Source organism: Ostrinia nubilalis, chromosome 9 (genome assembly GCF_963855985.1).
Source record: "Ostrinia nubilalis chromosome 9, ilOstNubi1.1, whole genome shotgun sequence".
NCBI classification, from domain to species: Eukaryota; Metazoa; Arthropoda; class Insecta; order Lepidoptera; family Crambidae; genus Ostrinia; species Ostrinia nubilalis.
This window is the reverse complement of record NC_087096.1, coordinates 4,040,579-4,057,417: the sequence shown is the minus strand read 5'-3', so window position 1 is coordinate 4,057,417 and position 16,839 is coordinate 4,040,579. Positions and strand designations below refer to the sequence as shown.

Sequence of the window (16,839 nt, the reverse complement as noted above, 5' to 3'; positions counted from 1 at the left end):
TTAAGGTATTTAATTGTTTTATTTAATATTTTTTTGTTATGGGTGTAGTAGGAATGTAGTGAAACGTAGTTTTATGAATTTCACTTCAGATTAAAACACACAGTATTACAAAGAAAAGCTACATAACCTTTTTGTTTCAGAAAAATGTTTATAACTATTTGCTATTATTGAGTCACACAAGTAATATTTTAACACAGTCCCACTTACTATGTAAAAATTAAGTGATATTTTTATTTAATTACTCGTGTGAGTTCACAAAAGAGATAACCTACTGAAAGCTTGTCCTAACTGTCAATTTTTTATCAACCGACTTCAAAAAAGGAGAAGGTTCTCAATTCGACCCGTATGTTTTTTTTCTATGTTTGTTACGCGATAACTCCGCCAATTATGAACCGATTTGAACAAATCTTTTTTCGGCGTATAGGTAATACCTCAAGGGTGGTCCCATTTAAATTTAATAATAGAAAAAACAACCCCCAAGGGTGGAAAATTGGGGATGAACTTTTTTATACGCAATATCTCCGCCGATTATAAATCAATTTGAACGATTATTTTTTTGTTAAATAGGTATTATCAAAAGGGTGGTTTCATGCGAATTTGAAGAAAATATTTCACCCCCAAGGGTGGAAAATTGGGGATGAACTTTTTTATACGCAATATTTTTAATTTTTAGTTTTTTTTTGTGTTCACGCATTTGAAGTCGGTTGTTTTTTTTTTAAGTTAATTATTAATGGCGCCTAATTATTCCCAGTCATTTACGATATCTATCAAATCATTACTACTTTATTCACTAGCTTCTACTCGCGAGTTCGTCTTTGTGCATATCATCACGTATTCCGCAAGCAAACTACGGACGAAAACAACATTTAACCCCCTTTTCATCCCTTCAATATTTGTCCTTCTCAAGGATCCAATACATATACCAAAAATCACCAAACTTCGGTTCCCATTTTAGGCATAGAAACATAACTGACTGACAAACATACAGAGATAGTTCCGCATTTATAATCCTACTAATATTATAAATGCGAAAGTTTGTGTGGATGTCTGGATGTTAGATGTTTGTTACTCTTTTACGCAAAAACTACTGAACGGATTTTGTTGAAACTTTACAGTATTATTGTTTATTTTTTTTATCCTCAACGAGGAAGCTCTTATAATTTATAATCCAGATTAACATATATGCTATAATTTATGACGATATATTGTGACAAACTGAATTTCAATAAAAGGAAGGGGAAGCCGTTAAACGCTATCTATAAACATCATTAGTAATTAAACGAGGTCCACGCGTACGAAGTCGCGGGCGGCCGCTAGTATTAGTATAATAATATGTAGATGCTATCTCTTTCAAATTCACGCTAAAATTACGAGAGCACCGACCGCGTACGTTCACAAAAACGATAACAGTGACAATACTAGAGCTCTCAAGAAATACATGCGCTATATTTGTACGCTGGTGCAGGCAAATGCCAAACCGCGTGCCAAATGTTGGCGACAACTGCATTTTAAGGAACAAATTGTGATAAAAATCTGCATTTATTCAATAAAAATTAAACCATGTCTCAATATGCTTTGTTCTATTATCGATTGTGACTTGTGTGTGCGAAGGACTTTCCTAACAAAAGGACATTAGTGATTGTGGTCTATTTGCATTCAACGCATCCAGTCATGTATGAAGGGCTCAAATGTACTGAATTTGTGAGGTAATGTCATCCTTTTTCCTGCTTCCTTTATTGAGGAAACGGGACACGTGTTTTACTAAGATATAGCTTTTATTTATAAATAACATAACATACTCAAGAGTAATTCCGTTTTAGCTGATTTGTTCCAGACTATACCTTTCGTATTTTTTTACAATTAAATTATCCAGGATACATTGATATCTTTTTGGAAGTGACTGTTTTCTTGAAAAGTTTTAATGTATTAATTTATTAGATCAATTAAAATGTTTTTCCCCTGTGACATGGTGCGAGATAGGTATGACATGCTTTCCGCATTCCAAGCTAGACTGTTAAAATAATGTTATTTATTTTCAGCGTATTAAAGACGAAAAAATATGTTTATCTCAACTTTTTGACAAAAACAACATACGGGATTCATTAAAATATGTTTACCATAATGAATATAAATGCTAAATCTGCATCTTGTTTCAGCAAATACCCGAAGACGGACTACACGTACTCGCCGCTGTCTAAAGACCGCGTGGAGCTGGCGCCGGGACAGGTGGCCGTCCCGAACATGTCCCGGCGCTCGCTGTCCCAGTTCCGCGTTCAGGGACCGCTCACCAGCTCGGATGAGGTCGACCGACTCGCAGCTACCTGGACGTCCAGTGCTACGCGCAAGCGGTTCACTGTGAGTTTCTCTTCTCCTTGGCTTCCTTGTCTTCTTAATGTAGGCGGTCAGGTCGACTGCTTGTCAGCCGCAACCTGTCGTCGCGTCTAGCCGCCGAGCTGTCGCTGTCGCGTGTCACCTAGTGTGTTCCTACACTTGACCAAAAGACGTCCACTGCTTCTGTCCCAATCCCAAGGATCTCCACAAGATATGTCCCAGCAGCCAGGCGCTTCCCATAACTTGACTAGGAACTTTGGCCTGCCTCCATTATGTATGTCGATACATGGTTGTCCTGTAATTCTCGTATTTCTTCCGTCCCAATGGCCATGTCGAAGTAGTTCTTTTTTTGTGATTTCGCCATTGGACAGACGAAAGTTGTGTATTGACGTATATACCCTAAGACGGACTACACGTACTCGCCGCTGTCGAAAGACCGCATTGGTGGTAAGCGCCTAAGCTAAGGCCCGGTTTCCATCAAGGCAGAGCGGAGAAGTGTCGGGTTGTCAAATTTTTTGCAGAGTGAAGAGGAGAATTGGAAATAATAAAATAAAAAATCTGATGGTTATTCAAAACACTTCTCCACTCCACTCTGCTCCGCCTTGATGAAAACTAGACCTTAGCCGAAAGAGCGTCCATCGCTGCATTAGGTGCTGTCAAATCTTCCCTAAGATTTAAAAATGGTCCTACGTTACTCTCATCCAGACGTTTCCCGTAACCTCCTTGGGAGGGAGACCTTCCTTTACGTCTTCCGATGCGTGGTCGTCACTTGATAACATTAGGTCTACCCCAACATTCAACCCATGGGCCGCTCATTACCTGTTGGTTGATTAAAAACAAAACAATTTTAAATTATCAGTCAGTTTTTACAATTTGTAATGAGGGAATAGTTTTTTTTTAAGATTTCGTATTGGTCCCATAGTGTAATTTGTTACATTTGAGCAGTAGAATCGCCCCCAAAAAGAATGTGCGTTTAATCTGTTACACATGTAAATTACAGTTTCTGTACTTCGATCCACAGACAGTAGACAGTTCAGATGACGAAGGCGCGTACCTCCGAGGCAATGGCGCTTACCAGCAAGCGGAGCAGCGCTGGTGGATCACCCGCCTGCTCGTCACCATCATTACCACAATCACCAGCTCTACTAGCAGCGCGTATAGGAGACTCGTGGGACCTTCGCATCGGTACCCGTATACTGACAGGCGGCCCGCTAAAGGTGCGTATCTTCGAGACAACAGTGCGAAGCCGAAACGCTGTTTACGTAGTTTCGGGTCTATCTGTCACCTTCGCTCGCGCTGGCATCTTGCTTTGCGTGAGAGAGATGACAACATGAGACACTTCGGATAGCGTTTTTCGGAGTAACCCTGCAGCGCTGGTGGCTCACCCGCCTTCTCGTCACCATCATTACCACTATCACCAGCTCTACTAGTTGCACGTATAGGAGGCTCGTGGGGCCCTCGCATCGGTACCCGTATACTGACAGGCGGCCCGCTAAAGGTATAACTATTAGTTATAAGCTGTAGCCTATTCATCCATATGCTCCAAATGAAAAGTTTTTATAAATCCTTCTTCTAAGCCTAGGCATAGACGGGTCGGGCTGTTAATCAGTATGGACATGTATGAAAGTGCGCACATTACACCGATTTGGTATCGGCCGCATCTTCATGCAAATTAGAATCGGACCCAACTATCGGCCAACTGCCGGCCTAGGCTTAAACCAACCAAATCTTGTATCTTCTTGTCTGACTCACATCAGTTTTTAAATATTCCAAAGAAATCCCCATAATTTGATGAGCTAAATGAGATGCGCCCTAATCTATTTCGAAAAAAAAAAAGCATTTAATCTTAAGATCCCTTCAGTGCCTGTCTTCTTCTTCTTTTCGTGTCGACAACAAACCTACACAGTGTCAGCCCAAAACTCCGCCACAAGAGTGGCGTTGTCAGTAGCACTCATCAAATCCTCCTGAGTGCAGTTGCTTGGGCACTCAGGGCATGAAGTTCAGTGCCTGTAATGAACATTTAATAGTATGTTTGTTTAGTGTATTATTATTTATTTATTTTTCATTTTAATTTTAGCTGGCATCGCGACTCGTGCGGCGGCGGCGGCAGTAGCACCCTTCTACTGGATTTACACTATCATCAAAACGGTGGTCACCACCACCGTCACCACTGTTACTGAAACGGTAAGCCATGTTTTATTTTTATCTAAGGTATCCATATTCATCCATTACAAAAAATAGAACTTATTGTAAAATTATCATTAAATAAAAAAGGGGCTTATCCCACCATACTTTTATACCCGCCACTCCTGTATAACCAGGATCTACAGCTTGGCCTCCAATAAAACCCAACCAGTAAAGGTTGAGTAATCCCAAGGGATAGCTATTTTCGAACTCGCAATGAATTTAATCAGAAGAATAACATCCTGTGTTTTTATTATTATTTAGGCATTTAAATACTGCACAGTATGTTGCACAGTATGTTAAATGCACCACTTTCTTTATTTTTTTCCATCATACACAAGAATACACTTGCGTGAATCAATGTTCGCTCGTATGTGAGGCCTTGTCAAATAGTAATCCTGTAGGGGGCCATCGTGCGTGTTTTGTTTTCGATGTAAACTCGCGGAGATGAACAGGCCTGATTATACTAATATATTTTTGTATATCTCAGTTAACACCGAACCACGTGAGCGAGAGCGCCAAGTATAGCGCTGGTAGCTACAAGGAAAAGGCGACGAAGCGACGCTGGTGGCCCTGGCTATTACTACTCCTTCTGCCCGCCGTGGGATATGGATGTGAGTATACTAATCTTATCACTAAATCTCATTACATCACTTAAATTAGTTGTACAGTCAGCGTCAAATAGTTCGTGACGCCCAAAGTGACCAAAAAGTTGACAACACAAACTTATTCCATTGTAACTAAGACGTGTAACGATCTATTTGACGCTGACTGTACTAGGTGCTATTTTAAAAGAAAAATATACAGGGTTATTTGTAAACATCAGCAACCTCCCAGGACTAGATAGCTGGCATCATAAGCATCAACATCAAAATCTGCTATTGATAGACTGTCGGTCTAAAATTTTGCTCAATCAATATCAAATCAATAGTGTTATTGCTCTCACAATATTTAGTTCATTGTGAGTGAGAGAGAGAAGCGTTGTGCTATGTAGTCCGCAAAGTTTCTCGTTAACAAATGGACTATTAACTAACTGACTGTTTTGATATCACAGCTTGAATTTATTTTGAGGTAACCTGTTTTAATTTTAAGTAATTTTTCTATTTATTATTCTGCTAAAAGTATGTTTTCCATATTATTTTGTCTAATATTCTTTCTCGTATTGTAATTAGGATTGAAACATCTTGTAAATTAAATGATTCCTTTCAGCGCACTATACGTATGAGAACTGGGATGACCTAGCCATGCCCAACTTTACCGATTTCCAACTAGATCTCTCAGAGTTCTCTGCTATAGACCTGCCCAAGATCTCTTTGCCCAACATCACTCTATCCGACCTGAATATTCTGCCAGATATAAACCTCCCAGAGATAAACATAACTCTGCCTGATATCAGAGACAACCTGCCAGAGATTAAGTCCTACACAGAGTACAAAGATATAGTACAGAATAGAGTGGCCGACGCGTCTGACTATATGAGAGTGGTGGCAGAGAGTTGCTATGAAGAGATGCGTCGCTTCTGGCGCGGTGTGCTCGGATGACTATAGCATATCTATGTATTGAAACTTATGTTTGCATTTAGGAAATTAAAAGCGAACTCTGTATTCATAAACAGGTGATATTATGATGTAAAACAATTATGTACTAAATATAGGACGTGTCGTATAGTTAACTGGTTTTAAACAAATCAAATTGCTGGTAAAAACAATTTTGGATTTATTTGTTCTCTTTATTTAATTTGATGAATATTTGTCTTTTAATGAACGTTTATGGATACTTTGAAGATAGTTTCAGTGCGCAATACTCTGTGATAACATTATTTATTCATTTTGCACAAGATTTGTAATACACAGTCACATTGACATTATTTATTAATATAATTTTCTGAATGCGAACATTTTATTTGATATGTACTTAATAAGAATATTTATAATTGATAATTAAGATATAAATTATGTGTTTTGTTGGATAGTCAACGAATTTTATAAACTAGATATAGGAACACCCGGATGCGATGCTATTATTGATGAAGAAATCAATATCAATATTATCAATAAACACTTTCAAAATTTTCAATTCGAAGTTGCAAACATGGTTTTCTTGCATAAATAAAACCTTGGAGCAACTATAAAGTAATAAAATGGGAAATGATAAAAAGGGCAGTTTGAAATATGTATTTAAGATTATAGCTGTTATAATTCCAAAAGAAACCTATTTTACTAGCATCGTGTCCAGGTGCTAGATATTTTAAAATATAATTTAATGTGTAATTAATACAGGGTGTAAAAACTAGTTGTGTTTATCAACCAATATTAATCTTAATAACAATTATAACATCGATTTGTGCCTTTACCAGCCTGTCTTTTACACCCTGTATAGTCTTCGTAAGATTCATGATTGTCACCAGTATTTTATTTATTTATTTATTTTCGTTAATTCATTCCGTAATTCAGAGATACCTTTATGATTAATTTGTATAATTTTATTTGTTTCTCTATACTAATGCTTTAATAATGTTATCCTTTATTGGATATGCAGATTTTATCGATGTACCTTAATCATGCCGTGGCCATATATTGGAGTTTTATTAGCTTTAAGTTCTACTAAATTAGTCTTTTAAATTTTGGTACAAATATTCTAACTGTAGCTATAATTTGGTTCTATTAATACATTTAAAGACTAACCCCTAGTCATATCATGATGTTAAATTTTTTAAATACTAATGCAGCCAAGTTTTGAGTGCTCAATTGGCATCTATTCTATTATGTTTTTTATTGTTTGTATTCAAAATTTAATTAAGGAGGGAAAATTCGTTGAGCGAAATAATTGTTTCTCAAGTGAATTATTTCGCGAACCCCATTCAATAGGCACCTGAAATTAGGTTTATGCTAAAGAGTTAGGCAGATTATCACAAAACTTTTAGAAATAATACTTGCTGTTTGTTGAGCAAGCATTCTTGCTGAAGTTCACGTAAACTAAAATTAGCAAACCCTAAGAACCTTCCTTTACCCAAACCTTTTTGTATTAAAGACTGATGCTTTTGATCAAAATTAGTAGTCATCATATTATTTGTAAACCCAAAGATACGTAAATATTGGCCAGTGAGAAGATAAATAAATTGTAAGTTTCAAAATTTTATTAGTCAAAATTTTGTGAAGCAAGTGTTTGTTCATTCAAAGATGATGTGTTCAAATTATCTTGATTTTTCATGTTTCAATTTTCATTATAATGTAATTTAAATTGTCACAATTATAATTCTAATGCTTTATATTTATTTTTAACGTGAATGTTTAATGTCGGGTTTTGGCTTAGTGAAGTAATTCTAGGTTGAAGTTAAATTTTTCAGCAATAATATTTACATCAAAGTGTTCAGCAATCTGTATTTTTTGTTCATTTATTAGACGTGAGTTTTTCAAGTCTTGGGTCGTGAATAGAAAGGTGATTAGAGTTGAATGTCATATAATTTATTATGTAACTGCGCAAACACACTATCTTTGTGATAATGATTTTCATTGCTGAGAAATGTATCTCAACCTGTAGTTTTTGTTACACCCTATATGTCAAGAATTTAATTTATTTTTGTGCTATTAATGTGGGCTATATTTTGATTTAATTATACTTTTATATGCAACGCTTGTTTCTCTTATCCGTTCCCACATAATTCTTCCCTGTAGCGAAACCTGTTGTTGTATCTTGATAATCGGGGAAGGATAGAGGTCAGACATCACCTATAAGAAAGTGGACGTACTGCGGACGCTACACTTTTAGGTGAGTTACCTTTGTATTATACTTTACTGTACCGCTCTGTCCTTCCCTGCTCAAATTATTATTTTATTTTATTTTGTTTGATAGGACTTTATGTGGGAAGGACAGAGATATCATCCCAGACTTAAATAAAGAGTATCGTTTTAATTTCCAGGTTACAACTACTCGGACCAAATATGGCCTAAAGAAGAGACCGTAATAGAAAGCACATACAAATCCCCTCAGATATCTCACGATCCGGACTTAAGTAGGCGAATGGCTGCCCTTGAAGACTGGGCGCTAAACGTCGACACAAAACTGAAGACCTTCGACCAAAGACTGTCCAAGTTTGACAACCTAGAGGCGCAAATTGAGAACTACTCATTCCGGCACTTGCAGCAGAATTTGATCCAGATTTTGAGCACGAATGACAACACTGAGATTTTAGCCGCAAAATTGAAAGCCCAATTCGACCGGGATTATGTAACTAAAGAACAGATGCAAACAATGAGTCAAGAGATCCACGAGCGATTAATCACTTCGTGGAAGCCAGATTTGGACGAGGATAAGATACGGCGGTTGATCCAGGAGTATTTGGTTGTGTTCGAGCGGCAACAGATGGCGCTATTGGCGGAGAAAGTTCGGGAATACGTGAAGGAGGTGGAAGTACATCATCATCATTCGGGAGGCAGCTTCGACGCGGAGGCTGTGAAGAAGATAGTGGCGGCCATGCTTAATGTTTACGACGCGGACAAAACTGGCCTGGTGGATTATGCGTTGGAGTCTGCAGGTATGACTATTTGTTTCTACTATTACTAAAGCCTGGTCCGTGAGCACGTAGAATCCCGTCCAATGACCCCAAGCTACCCATCCCTATCGCTCGCACACTCACTGCGGGCGCCCGTCGCACAGTCGCGACAGCAACATAATTACGCGCGAGCGATAGGGATGGGTAGCTTGGGGTCATTGGACGGGATTCTACGTGCTCACGGACCAGGCTTTAATTAATTACTAAACAATGAGATTGCTCTAACTAAAAGATGAGTAAGGTCCTGTCACTCGCCAGTGCTAATGACAAGAGCAAGCACAAAGCCTTTCTCAAATTAGAAATATGTAATTTCTATGATTTTTGATTGTCACTTTCATAATAAGTTTCCGTATTTTGACTAAAAAAGTATTTTTGCAATGGACGTCAGATTCCAAGTTCGTCATTTTCCAACTAGGTCAGATTTTGAGTTTGCAATGGTTTTTGGTACACTTACCATCACATTATGTATGCCATACGTACACATCACATTATATTTATCGCACCTAGTCTGCGAGACTTCTCTGTAAAAGAATGCGTGACACGCAATAAAGACTTCCTGTGATCTGCCATAGGGTTAACAACATTTTAATTTTTAATGTAAACCTAAACACGCGACATACAACAGGAATATTAGATAGATAGATAGATAAATGGTTTATTTGCAAAACACATTGACACACAAGACGCAAAACGTAAGATTAATAAACACAGGAGTAGCAGGAAAGATATAGTACATTACAAAGAGAAAGAAAGAAAATCCTGCGCGCTAAGGTATAAGTGTGCCGCAGCGATGCAAAAAAGCAGAGAGCTCAGTGTAGACACTGCTCTGAAATGAGCAGAACACTGATTTTCAGCTCTTGCTTGAAAAAAAAAGAAGGAAAAAAAAGAAGGAAGACGCACGTGTATGGTAGAGAATAAGGTGGTGAAAATGTTGTAAAATTGTAAACCTACATAAATATCAGAAATTAGGGAAATATAATAACTATAACTATTGTCCTTATATGGTTTATATTACTCTGATTTTCAACCTTATATCCTCTGCAGGCGGGCAAGTGATCTCGACCAAGTGTACCGAGCTATACCAGATCAAGACGAAGCAATACTCGGTGCTAGGGCTGCCGGTGTGGTGGGTGTACACGTCGCCGCGGTTCGCGCTGACTCCCGGCGCCATGCCCGCCGAGTGCTGGGCCTTCCAGGGCTTCCCGGGGTACCTGGGTGAGTTAACTACCGAGGTATCATCATCATACGTCACTAGGTCAATAGGTCACACATTATAGGCTCCACACTGCAGGAAGATGACCTCTAATTTACCAAAGAAAAGCCTCTTGGCCGGTGCGGGCTCATGGCCCGAGCAGTGGCATAACTATACCATCCGAGGCCCGTGGCAAATTCTGGACATGGGGCCCTTGGCGTATCTAGGGTTATTTTCAGGGGCGGCCCGGTGCCAGCGCGCCCTGAAGCATCGCGAGGGGAGGACGATCAGGGTCTTGGGCCAGGGCCCCCTCGGATCGGGGGCCCGTGGCATTTTGCAAGCCCTGCCACCCTATAGTTACGTCACTGGGTCCTAGCTCGACCCTAGTCCCATTGTCCCGCCCTTGGCGCGGTACAAGCGAGTGGGCGGCGGGTTGCTAGGCCTTCCAGGTCTTCCCGGGGTACCTGGGTGAGTCGCTTGACAGTTGTACAGACCTAGACGAAGCAATACTCGGTGCTAGGGCTGCCGGTGTGGTGGGTGTACACGTCGCCGCGGTTCGCGCTGACTCCCGGCGCCATGCCCGCCGAGTGCTGGGCCTTCCAGGGCTTCCCGGGGTACCTGGGTGAGTTAACTACCAAGGTATTATCATCATAGGTCACTAGGTCAATAGGTCACACATTATAGGCTCCACACTGCAGGAAGATGACCTCTAATTTACCAAAGAAAAGCCTTTCAAGGCTTCCCGGGGTACCTGGGTGAGTCATGATCCAGGGTGATCCAGGTTCTTCGACTATTGGCCGGTGCGGGCATCGACCTTACGCTCATGGCCCGAGCAGTGGCGTAACTATACCATTCGAGGCCCGTGGCAAATTCTGGGCATGGGGCCCTTGGCGTATCTAGGGTTATTTTCAGGGGGGGGCCGGTGCCAGCGCGCCCTGAAGCATCGCGAGGGGAGGACGATCAGGGTCTTGGGCCAGGGCCTCCTCGGATCGGGGGCCCGTGGCATTTTGCCAGCCCTGCCACCCTATAGTTACGTCACTCGGCCTGAGCTTCTTCTCTACCAGTTTAAGACTGTACGGTGTTGGGGGCATGGCTAGACCGAGAGACTTTATACTGCAGCTCGACCCTAGTATAGTATTGTCCCGCCCTCGGCGCGGTACAAGCCCACCGTGTGATTCGACGTTCGTCGAGGCCCAGTAAACGACCAGCGAGTGGGCGGCGGGTTGCTGGGCCTTCCAGGGCTTCCCGGAGTACCTGGGTGAGTCGCATGACAGCTGCACAGACCGAGAAGAGCAGTATCGGTGCTAGGGCTGCCGGTGTGGTGGGTGTACACGTCGCCGCGGTTCGCGCTGACTCCCGGCGCCATGCCCGCCGAGTGCTGGGCCTTCCAGGGCTTCCCGGGGTACCTGGGTGAGTTAACTACCGAGGTATCATCATCATACGTCACTAGGTCAATAGGTCACACATTATAGGCTCCACACTGCAGGAAGATGACCTCTAATTTACCAAAGAAAAGCCTTTCAAGGCTTCCCGGGGTACCTAGGTGAGTGTATGGTCCAGGGTGATCCAGGTTCTTCGACTATTGGCCGGTGCGGGCATCGACCTTACGCTCATGGCCCGAGCAGTGGCGTAACTTACCATCCGAGGCCCGTGTCAAATTCTGGGCATGGGGCCCTTGGCGTATCTAGGGTTATTTTCAGGGAGGGCCCGGTGCCGACCAGGGTCTTGGGCCGGGGCCCCCTCGGAACGGGGGCCCGTGGCATTTTGCCAGCCCTGCCACCCTATAGTTACGTCACTCGGCCTGAGCTTCTTCTCTACCAGTTTAAGACTGTACGGTGTTGGGGGCATGGCTAGAGCGACAGACTTTATACTGCAGCTCGACCCTAGTACCATTGTCGCGGTACAAGCGAGTGGGCGGCGGGTTGCTGAGCCTTCTAGGGCTTCCCGGGGCACCTAGGTGAGTCGCTTGACAGTTGTACAGACCGAGACGAGCAGTATCGGTGCTAGGGCTGCCGGTGTGGTGGGTGTACACGTCGCCGCGGTTCGCGCTGACTCCCGGCGCCATGCCCGCCGAGTGCTGGGCCTTTCAGGGCTTCCCGGGGTACTTGGGTGAGTCGCAAGACAAGCAGTTCGTTCGTTTGTTTCAGCCAATCGACGTCCACTGCTGGACAAAGACAACCTTCGAGAATTCCCTCCCGCAACCTTCTCTAAATTGTCGATCCACCGATGTCGATAGTGTCGGGACCTTAGATTGTACCCCCCCCCCCCTTAGGGACAGCTAACCACATTAGCAACAGCGGGGTTGCATTACTTGTCTAATAAAAAGTTCGCGACGCTGACGCCGCGTCGATACTGCGCGGGCGCTGACAAAACGACGATGCTCGAAAAACGGAGGGTTGAGACAAATCAAACAAGTGATATTATGAAAATAAATTAATGTTTTCCCTGAAAAATGGGCCAAGCTAGGAGTGTTCTATAACTATTGTCATTTTTGACGAAAACAAAATCGATTGTCAGCCTAATTTTGTTTCATCTCCATTAATTGTATCTCTTGTCTCCCATTCCAGTGATCCGCACGTACGCCATCATCGAAGTGACGGGCTTCTCGCTGGAGCACATGTCGCGCCTGCTCGCTGTCGACGGCAAGATCGAGTCCGCGCCCAAGAACTTCTCAGTATACGTGAGTCATTTTACACTATCATATTCAGGAACGTAACTAAAGCCGGGCCTCCAGCGCGTGTTTTGCCTCTCTTCTTATTCGTTACGCTCTTGGCAGAGCGGTCGTGGTCACGTTTAGGGCGTTGTTCACATCGGTTGTACCGATCTCCCTCCATCTCTCTCTATTGGCAGACTGTCTGGTACAGTCACATACGCCGTCTCCCACTGCTGCTTTCACTTGGTCGGTCCAGCGCATTGGTGACCTGCCACGCGATCGGGTTCCTTCGACTTCTCCCTTCCCTTTTCATTAGAGCGATCCACGATCATAACCTTGGTCTACACAATCAACAAAAAACATTGTTTCACAACACATTTTTGTTCGTAATTTTATTGGATGTTGACGTTTTTGTTGATTTTGGAAAAACACGCGCTGGAGACCCGGCTTATCACTTATACTGCGTGATTAACTTATGTTGCGTGTACATTTTAACACTGGCACCTTGACATTTGACCAAGCACGAGTATGTTTCTTTTAACCGCTTGCATCTTGACTTTTTAATGATCACACTAGATCTGGGAATAACTGTGATAGTCCAGTCTCTCTTTTAAATTGATTTTCATTATTATTTTTTACTAAAGTTGAAGTGTATGTGTATTGAACTTAACTTATTTTACAAGATCGATATCGAAATAATTAGTATTCATTTTGATTTTATTTATGAGTGCTAAAACATTTTCTGTTTGTTGTAACAATAACACTTCTTACTTTAGTTTTAATATGTTTCTTTGCTCGTCACTTTCATGAAAATACGCAAGCGCAGCGAAAGCATAAACAAGATCAGTGATAATGATTTTCAAAAGCTCTTTTCTACTTATCTCTTAGCAGCATCTTCTATCTAATTTGCACTTATTTTTACCATTTCTAACTTAAAGCGTTCTTTGGTGAATTGTGTTTGATTGTATCTGTGTGTGAGTTTCATTATTTGCATGGTAAATTAACTGTCGAATGCGTTTTCACTTACCCAACAACAACATTATTGTCTTTGTTATGCACATTTCTCATACAAACACTAACATAACACCAGCAGCACCTTATTTGTAAGTATACTGTTTTGTGTTTGATAAACTGCATTATTGCACTTTTTCGCTGTTTTATTTTTGTGAATGCATGTGCTTTAACCCATTGGCTGTCTCGAAACTGCAACCTGGCCTTGAATGTAACCCATTGAGTGTCTAAACTGCATGAATCTTTGTAAATTGTCGTAAAAGATATGGATTGTATGATTTTCATGTAATAATAATATGTTCTCGATGAACATGTTTAAACATTTCACAAGATAATGCATTGAATATTTAAAATGGTGAAGGTGTTTGAATCAGTAAATAATAACCAAAGGCAATCGTTGAAGTTGCATTTCGTCCAATATAAACTTTAAAGTTACAACACTACATCACAATCTTTCACCAGGGTCTCCACGGCGAAATGGATCCGGAGCCCCACTTATTCGGCGACTACATGTATGACGCAAACGGCACGGCCATACAATACTTCCCCGTTAAGTACCCCAAGACAACAAACATTGGCGGCAACGAGTACCCAGTGGCCTTCGATATTGTGGAGCTCAGGGTGGAAAGCAACCACGGCAACCCCACATACACCTGCGTCTACAGATTCAGGGTTCACGGGAACCCGTTGTCAGACATCAGAATGGCCACCGATGACAGCATCAAGGACAGTGAGACGTAGCCAACAATTGGACATTAGGGAATTATTTTTAATGTGATGCAATCACCACTTTTGATACGGTTCTATCGTGTTGATCGTTGATCTTTAGATTTAAAATTTTTGAGTAATTTAGATTTGTGAGAAACAAAATTTGCCAGGCGAATTGATGTCTAATGAAAGGACCTAAAACTGTTTATATGAGTGATGTGTAAAATATCAAAAGTGGTGACGATACAATCGAATACGTGTATTGAACATAGTGCAGTGCGCGTTATCAATCTCGGAAAACGTCCAACGTGTGTTCAATTATGTAGTTACTGACTTGAATAGTTGTCATTCTAGGTTTAACAGAGTGGCCTTACATCAGTAACCGGTATATCTTTAGTAATAAAGTCCAAAGTACAAAATCTGTTTGTTAAGTACTGACTTATCATTATGTGCTTATGGTTCCAGCGAATTTTATGTGTTTAAAATCTCTTATATGACCGCACAAAGACCGTTTCTATACGCTTAGTTATTCTGAATTTCTTTTACCGATATTTATACATAGTTTTATAATCTATTTTAAGTTATATTATAAGACTTATAATATTAATGTATACCTACATGGATCAAAAACTAAATAATGTTTTATAAATATTTTCAGCTGATTCGTATTTATTATTTATGTTTGTAAGTAAGGACATAGTAACTTATTTGTGACTTTAAATCATATAAGGCAGCTATGTTTCTTTACAAAGTTTATGTACACAGTTTAGTTATTTCTAGAAAGTTATATGAGACAATAATCAAAATTATGATAAAGAAACAGCCTAAATTAGTATTAAGTTCCTTTCGCGTTATTTTAATTAGGTCGTGTGTAATTTCAGCTAGATCCATGTTAGACTATGATTAATTTGAACTAGGTTTAATGAAGGAGCTAGTCCAGTTAGAGGTTAATAAATTTTATGCCAACGTAAATAAGTGTTTTCAGTTGTAAGTTTCGTGTCTCAAAGAACTAACTTAGTATGTAGTAAAAACCCAACGTCTATTAACGTTTGAGGATCTTATTAGTTTAGTCTTATTTAGTTTGTAACCTTCGGCTTATTGTACAAAAACTCATTCCGAATCCTATTCTATATTGGTTCTAATATATCCTAATATTTGGTTTCAAAGAACCAGGCAACAAGTTTTGTCCTGAGTCATACAGTTCCACAGACGAATAATGTAAAATCAAAAGTTACGGCTAAGTACTTGAGAAATGACTTGTAATGCATTAACTTTATCATGATGTAATATTTTTAAATTGCATCTGTACATACACACAGCACGGGTACCCATAATATCAGTAGTGTATGCAAAAAGTGAGGTAACAATATATCTTGCAATGTTGTACAATATCGCAAACACGGAAAATTGTTCACAAGTGGATGCTTTAGTGTTCTTACTGATGCATTTCGGTAGAATCTCGTCTTAACTGTTCCTCTGACCGTATTCAAAAGGTGCTGCGCCGGAAAAAACTAAAATATTTGTCTGTTTTATTAGATCCTCGGAATTGAAATTAAGTTAAGATAGGTAGTCGTTGATATTACACGATATTCATTACTTTTAGAAGTTACCACTAACACTTTCTGAAAGCACACTTATAACACTTTATAGCACTTTGTAACAAGCGAAATTTTATATTTTGGATGTCGCCCGACCCAATATTCAACCTTGTTTCCACTAATCAGTATTGATGAATCTGATATCAAACTTCTATAAATATTTAATTAAAAATTAGGATCTATTGATGGTTCGGCCTTTTTTGGTTTGAAAAATATTAATAAAACAACTCATTTTTATAATAACCCAGTGAACTCATGAGTTAGCTACTTAAATTGCATAGTAATACTTGCTCCGGGTGGCGTAATGCAATTTATTTACCAAATATAATATTCTTCGTATCTATTTATTGTTTTTGTCGAATATTTATGGAACTTTTAGCAAGAAGAATTTGTATGTTTTAATATAAATGTGAAACTAAAAACACGGTAATTAATGTGTACTGTTTTATTGTAAATTCACATTCACAATGACTGTTCTGTAATAATATTTTATTAAAAAATTGTGGTTCCTTTTTCATGAATTTACTAACAGAACTTTTTAAAATCTTTGTTATTTATTATGCACAGATTTTTTTAACTAACTTTCATTTGTCTGCTTTTAACTGTGGGA

The 16,839-nt window shown here is 40.2% G+C and overlaps 2 protein-coding genes across 2 annotated transcripts in view; both read left to right on the top strand.

Moving 5' to 3' along the window:
* Nucleotides 1–6,056, top strand: part of LOC135074765 (uncharacterized) — an 18,932-nt gene extending 12,876 nt beyond the window's left edge. The window contains exons 5-9 of the mRNA XM_063969148.1: nucleotides 2,157–2,355; nucleotides 3,353–3,644; nucleotides 4,409–4,515; nucleotides 5,006–5,129; nucleotides 5,725–6,056. Coding sequence (XP_063825218.1) covers nucleotides 2,157–2,355; nucleotides 3,353–3,644; nucleotides 4,409–4,515; nucleotides 5,006–5,129; nucleotides 5,725–6,056 — 1,054 coding nt within the window. The remainder of the gene's footprint in view (nucleotides 1–2,156; nucleotides 2,356–3,352; nucleotides 3,645–4,408; nucleotides 4,516–5,005; nucleotides 5,130–5,724) is intronic.
* On the top strand, nucleotides 3,740–16,839 carry LOC135074435 (klaroid protein-like). Its single transcript, XM_063968729.1, has 8 exons — nucleotides 3,740–3,829; nucleotides 4,409–4,515; nucleotides 5,006–5,129; nucleotides 5,725–8,283; nucleotides 8,435–9,049; nucleotides 10,112–10,282; nucleotides 12,827–12,939; nucleotides 14,386–16,839. Exons 5-8 carry the CDS (start codon nucleotides 8,536–8,538, stop codon nucleotides 14,662–14,664), a joined length of 1,077 nt encoding a protein of 358 aa, XP_063824799.1. The 5' UTR covers nucleotides 3,740–3,829; nucleotides 4,409–4,515; nucleotides 5,006–5,129; nucleotides 5,725–8,283; nucleotides 8,435–8,535; the 3' UTR covers nucleotides 14,665–16,839.